Raw genomic sequence first — 6,624 nt, 5'->3', positions numbered from 1 at the left:
ATAATCTCTTCCCACGAATCAAGTTGTCACCTCACCCCAACATTATTCTATCGTTAATTCCTTTCCCAAAGATACATTATGGAGAGTTGGGTAGGACAAAAGTTCTTTTCCCATTGCCTCGTTTAAATAGATCTGTAACTCTATTGGGTTGGCCTAGAACACAAATTCTATTTTTTTAGGTCTATGCCTTTTGCTTGACTTAAACTATAATATTAAATAAATATATTTTATATTAAATTAATGCTTGAATAATAGTTCATAAGGAGTGGAATTATAAACCTTGACTAATCTTTGACCCAGCAATCCAAATTAACCATGTGTAAATTGGCCTCAGTTACTAACTCTATACCATAACCCCAAAACTTGTTTCAACTTTTAGCGGGGACGCATAATATTGATTGTTGACTAAAAGGGTAATTATTTTATTTATTATTAGTGGAGAAAAAAATTAAAAAATAAATTTAGAATGATGTCAAGTGATATTTTTAATTATTTTATTATTATTATCTTGCTATACTAAAATAAATAAATAAATGGAATCCTTCTAAATTCGTTTGTTGATTTTTTTTATTTATTTGAGTAATGATGCAGGGGAAAATAACTTATATTTATAAATTTCAAAACTTGTAGGCTGATTGGGAGAGCATTCCATGTTCAATGGCCTTTGGGATCTATTTTTTGACTTGTTCCCGGTCCACTCAATGTCTGCCCAAAAAAGTCGTGACAGCATGGATATATTATTCAAGGACCTGTTTGGACGTCCATTATTTTGATTCTTTTAAAATGCATATTTTAATCTAACACCCACTAATACCAACCCTCAATTTCGCCCAATTAGGTACATAATTAAGCCTTAATAATTTATCACAATAGACTAAATGATAAACAGCTACCAACAAATTTAAAAACCCTAATAACTCAATTTGGTTAATGTAAAATTTTTCGTTATGGAATTGCTAGAGAGTTGAGAAAATTAGGATCATATAAATGGGACAATATCATTAATTAAACTAAACATCTTATATCTAAGCTTGTCTAAGGGTTACACTATATGTTCACCAATCTGACAGCCTCCCTAATTTTTATGAGGTTTGAACAAAATATAAATATAAAAATTAAATAAGACCAATAAAATATATTAAACTTGTTTAAAAATGGGTGGATCAATAATCCAATTTTTCATATTGTACTCTATTATTTTAATTTTAATTTATATCACATAAATATTGAATGTATGATATTGTAATATAAAAATTTTAAAAGTTTATTAATTTTAACTAAAAAAACATATATCCTTCACTTTTTATTCTTCGAAAACTTAATTTAGCTCAGCTATGTGTATCTACATACAGAGGTGAACACGAGGGGCTGGCAGGGGCTCTAGCCCCCCTAAAATGAAAAATTTCTATTAGACCCCTAAATTTTTTTAAATATTTTAATTTAGTAAAGGTAAAATTGTACTTTACCCCCCTAAAATTATAAAAATTTGATTTGATCTTTTAAAAATTATAAAGATATAAACTATAAAAAATTAAAATTTCATTTGGCCCTCTAAAAATTTATTCTGACTTCGTCCCTATATACATCGTTTTATATATATATATATATATATATATATATATATATGCTTTCAAGCCGTGTTTTATAAAGGTAAAATGTGGAAAATTCAGTAATAAAGTTAAACCATATTCCCCACTAATGTGGTCTTATTCCCAAAAGGAAACATAAAACAAGCGAAAGTAAAATAAGATAAGCTGAGAAGAAGTAGAAGGAAGCAAAGGATGACTTGATGTGGGGTTGCAAAAGCCACGGATCGTAAGTAAAGTTGCGATACGCGGGAAACCGCAAGCGACCCCACTCTCTCCTTTGCGTTTCAGTGGGTGGGCTACTCCTTTCACTAACAAACACCACCGTCTAAATTCGGAGGCCACGCCCATGGTTTGCTTTGACCTTTGCACCTATTCATAGCCTGCCATGTGTATTTTTTTTGTTACTTTTTACTTTTCAAGCAAAATCTTCAAAATTAACTTTTTCTTTTTCAATTTTCAAAAGTAAATAATATACGTTTTTTATGGTTATATTTACAATAAATATATTACTTTCAATTCAATTTTGTATATATAATTATATTTCATGTTATTATATATTGAAAAGAAATTAATTAATTGTATCGATTAAATGTGGATTTAGATTGACGGTGTATTTCCTTGTGATTAGTGTAAAAATAGTGATGGCAGTAAGATTAGATATTATAACGTGAGATAAAAAGTAAGCTAAACGTATTGTATGGCACTCCACTGCTCATCCACTCCCACCCTAATTTAACTCGATTGATATTAATATTATTTATACTGCAAGAGAATATTTATTCAAATTTACTAAAGTACGTTTATGTTTTTATTTAAGGATATTTTGATTATTCATGCATAAATCTAAGACTACAATATATATAATACAACTCCATGTATAGAATAATTTGCAAATCTGTATTTTATTATAATAATAATAGTCCATACGTTACAAATAATAATGGGTCGAATTTAGAAAGGTGTAAAAGTGGTAGTTTGTGTTTGTTTAAAGAAAATTGACCGAATAGGGGGGGCTAAGTCTTTGAATAATACCGATTCCACGCTGTTTAGATATCACTATAAATACCATTGGGCTCTAGATGTCTCCTCCACCAAGCAAACAAACAGCTTTTGCTTTAAGATTACCTTCCTTCTTCATCTCTCTCCCTCTCTCTCTGTTCTCTTCAAACTTCATTTCATTCATTTTTCCAGTTCCTTCATTTGGTAATACATCAACCATGGTGTTATCTAAGACAGCTTCTGAGACCGATGTCTCAATTCACTCCACTTTTGCCTCTCGCTATGTCCGCAACTCACTTCCCAGGTAATCCCATCATCTCAATCCAACTTTCAGTTCCATGGACTGGATGCATGATAATGAGTTCATGCTAATTTGTATGGAAAATATTGCAGGTTCAAGATGCCGGAGAACTCAATACCAAAAGAGGCTGCATTTCAGATCATCAATGACGAGCTGATGCTTGATGGAAACCCAAGGTTAAACCTTGCCTCTTTTGTTACTACCTGGATGGAACCCGAATGTAATAAGCTTATAATGGATGCCATTAACAAGAACTATGTTGACATGGATGAGTATCCTGTCACCACCGAGCTCCAGGTATATATATTTCGTTTTGCTTTTAGCAAATTTTCTTTTTATTTTGATATCCTGAAAGAAGGTTTAACAGAATGTACTTTTTTTTTTATATGCAGAATCGTTGTGTGAACATGATAGCACACTTGTTCAACGCACCGCTTGGGGAGTCGGAGGCTGCTGTTGGAGTGGGAACAGTTGGGTCATCGGAAGCAATCATGTTGGCTGGTCTTGCTTTCAAGAGAAAGTGGCAGAACAAACGTAAGGCTGAAGGCAAACCTTATGATAAGCCCAACATCGTGACAGGAGCCAATGTTCAGGTGTGTTGGGAGAAATTTGCTCGCTACTTTGAAGTGGAGTTGAAGGAAGTGAAGCTGAGGGAAGGTTACTATGTGATGGACCCTGCCAAAGCTGTTGAATTGGTTGATGAAAACACCATCTGTGTTGCAGCTATCTTGGGTTCCACCCTCAATGGAGAATTCGAAGATGTCAAGCTTCTAAATGATCTCTTGGTGGAGAAAAATAAGGAAACTGGGTACATATATCAATTTTCCACTAACATAAAATTTCAATAATTTGATATATTATTAAGTGCTAAATTTATTAATATGTCCATCTCCACTTGTCTCTTGTACAGATGGGATACCCCAATTCATGTTGATGCAGCTAGTGGTGGATTTATTGCACCATTCTTGTACCCAGAGCTTGAATGGGACTTCAGGCTTCCTCTTGTGAAGAGTATTAATGTTAGTGGCCATAAATATGGTCTTGTTTATGCTGGAATCGGTTGGGTTATCTGGAGAAGCAAGGATGACTTGCCTGAAGAACTTATTTTCCACATTAACTACCTTGGAGCTGATCAACCCACTTTCACTCTCAATTTCTCCAAAGGTGAATCACTCGCTGATTATCCATCCCAATTTCCTTGACAATATGCTTCAAAACCAACGCTAAACTTGTTTTTAATCCGTCATCTGCAGGTTCCAGCCAAGTTATTGCTCAGTACTATCAATTAATCCGATTGGGCCATGAGGTGAGAAACTAGCTATAGTTAGGGCTTTCTACTGTACAATTTTTGCTTTCACGTTACAACGTATGGGCCTAATGTGGTGCAATGATGTTTTTATTTAACTACAGGGGTACAAAAACGTGATGGAGAACTGCCATGAAAACGCTATGGTCCTTAAAGAAGGATTGGAGAAAACAGGGCGTTTCAACATCGTGTCAAAGGACGATGGGGTGCCTTTAGTGGCATTTTCTCTCAAGGACAACAAGCGGCACGACGAGTTCGAGATATCGGAGATGTTGCGCCGATACGGTTGGATTGTGCCTGCATACACCATGCCAGCAGATGCTCAGCACATCACCGTGCTTCGTGTTGTCATCAGGGAAGACTTCTCTCGAACCTTGGCTGAGCGCCTTGTGCTTGACATCCAAAAAGTGGTCCATGAGCTCGATGCCCTCCCTGCAAAGCTCAATGCCAGACTGGCCACTGAGAAACAGGAACAAGTTAAAAATGGCACTGTTAAGAAGACTGCTATTGAGACCCAGAGGGAAATCACTGCTTACTGGAAGAAATATGTCACTGAGAGGAAATCTAACAACAAAACCCAGATTTGTTAGGATTTGTTCTAACACCTATACTCAATTTTTCATCTGTTCTTTTTTTGACTTTTAGTTATTTGTTTTTTGCCTTTTGGTTTTTACCCCATTATTCTTCAAGCTTCATCATAGTGAGCAAATGAAGCATGTTATTTCGGAGTTGAGCAATTCAATGTAATCGAAACAATTTCTCAATACTAAATTTGACTTCAATACAATGCTTGTGATTTAAGAAATTTTGCAATTTTGAAACTCTCTGTTCCAGTAAATCACCAATCAAAGAAGTGCAGTACAATCCTGGTATTGCTAATGTAACCAAACCAGTCTTTTTTAATGGAAGGATTGTTATATGTTATTTGAATTTCAACTAATTATTTAATACAATAATATTCAAAATTTTAAATTTCTTCATATATTTAAAATATTATATTTTTACTTCATGTTTAAATATAAATATTAAATACGCATCTGTCATGTAGGACTAGTCAATGGAAGCTCATTTATTTAATGAGTCACGAAAACGTGTCAAAGAAAAATAGAGACAAGGAACAGGAAGAAAGAAAATGGAGGGAATATAGAAGAAAATCAATTCGTCACAATGACAATTAATTCTAACATATGCAAATTTAAAAGGAAAAAAATATCTAATTTATACATTAATTTTGATTTAATGTATAATTGCATACATGGATTTTAATTTGATGTATTTATACACGTGAAACTCTAATTGTGGTTCAAATGTATACTTCAAACTTTAATTTTGATTTAATCATGCACATTTAAAGAAATAAATACATTAATTTTTTATATTGGATAAATATAATTATTTACGCATGCAATTTATAAATATAAAATGATGTTATATCAATAATTGTGTTAATAATTTACAAGAATTGGATCAAATCAAAATTTCATGTATAAAATTACACAAAATTAAAGTTAATGCATACAATTACACATTAAATCATAGTTCATGTATAGTTTTGAGATTTAACCCAATTTAAAATTATTACTTATATAAATTTGGTTAAAATATGTCATAAGTACTTGTACTCTTTAAAATTTTGAATTTTGGTCCATTTATTTTTATTTTTAGGAATTTGATCTTTCTACTTTTCATATTTCAAAATTCAAATTTAATTGCTAGTGTTCTTAAATTTTATTTATTAAATTAAGGTTAATTACAACTTCATTTTTTAATTACATGGCTATCGAGTTTTTTTTATTTCAAAATGTCACACCAACAAATTTAACAAAAAAAGTGTTAACAGTTGGACTTGAATTCTAAAATCTAAAAAGTAGAGGGATTAAATTCCTAAAAATAAAAATACAAAGGACTAAATTCTAACATTTTGAAGAGTATAAGGACGTATGGCATATTTTAACCTATAAAGTTTTGCCCTTCTTTTGTCAAGTGTTGATAAGGATTTTAAAGATAAATACTCGATAAAATATTAAAAATAAAGTCTTTCAATATTTAAAATTTTAATGTATTTGATAGTTATATTAATTTTTATTAAATACAAAATTTTCAATAGAATTTTTTTGAAAAAATAACTACGTATCACTTAATGATAAATAGTGAAGAGAAAATCCCCCAAAGTTTACTCCCAAAGCTAGATTCCTTCTATTTTGATCTCTATCACCTTGTTTTCCTCTTGGGGATAAATCAAATCTTGGTTGAAACAAGAGGGGAAATTTGGTCCAAATCAGAGTGTGTAGCTCACGCTATTTCATCTATCTCGGCGTATCTATTGCCTTTGTCGTAAACTTGCATGAGTTGCTTTGGCTTGTTATTAGTCCAGGCGTATTTGAGATGTTCATGCATCAAACCTATTATGTAAGCCTAGTGCCCTAACT

The 6,624-nt window shown here is 32.2% G+C and overlaps 1 protein-coding gene across 1 annotated transcript; it reads left to right on the top strand.

The window, feature by feature from the left end:
• Positions 1 to 2,685: 2,685 nt before the first annotated feature.
• On the top strand, positions 2,686 to 4,982 carry LOC105794343 (glutamate decarboxylase 4). Its single transcript, XM_012623484.2, has 6 exons — positions 2,686 to 2,892; positions 2,982 to 3,186; positions 3,282 to 3,697; positions 3,800 to 4,053; positions 4,143 to 4,195; positions 4,300 to 4,982. The coding sequence occupies exons 1-6, from the start codon at positions 2,807 to 2,809 to the stop codon at positions 4,783 to 4,785; spliced, it is 1,500 nt and encodes a 499-aa protein (XP_012478938.2). The 5' UTR covers positions 2,686 to 2,806; the 3' UTR covers positions 4,786 to 4,982.
• Positions 4,983 to 6,624: the final 1,642 nt, after the last annotated feature.

The sequence above is a fragment of the Gossypium raimondii genome, chromosome 3, assembly GCF_025698545.1.
Source record: "Gossypium raimondii isolate GPD5lz chromosome 3, ASM2569854v1, whole genome shotgun sequence".
Lineage (NCBI taxonomy): Eukaryota > Viridiplantae > Streptophyta > Magnoliopsida > Malvales > Malvaceae > Gossypium > Gossypium raimondii.
Note: the sequence above shows the minus strand (reverse complement) of the source record. Positions and strands in the feature narration are given on the sequence as shown.

What these genes read in the sequence shown, in the direction of transcription:
- LOC105794343 (XM_012623484.2), top strand. Translation starts at nt 2,807, where the DNA reads ATGGTGTTATCTAAGACAGCTTCTGAGACCGATGTCTCAATTCACTCC. An exon ending in GAGAAAAATAAGGAAACTGG is followed by an intron (nt 3,698 to 3,799) that starts GTACATATATCA and finishes TCTCTTGTACAG; the next exon opens with ATGGGATACCCCAATTCATG. An exon ending in TAATCCGATTGGGCCATGAG is followed by an intron (nt 4,196 to 4,299) that starts GTGAGAAACTAG and finishes ATTTAACTACAG; the next exon opens with GGGTACAAAAACGTGATGGA.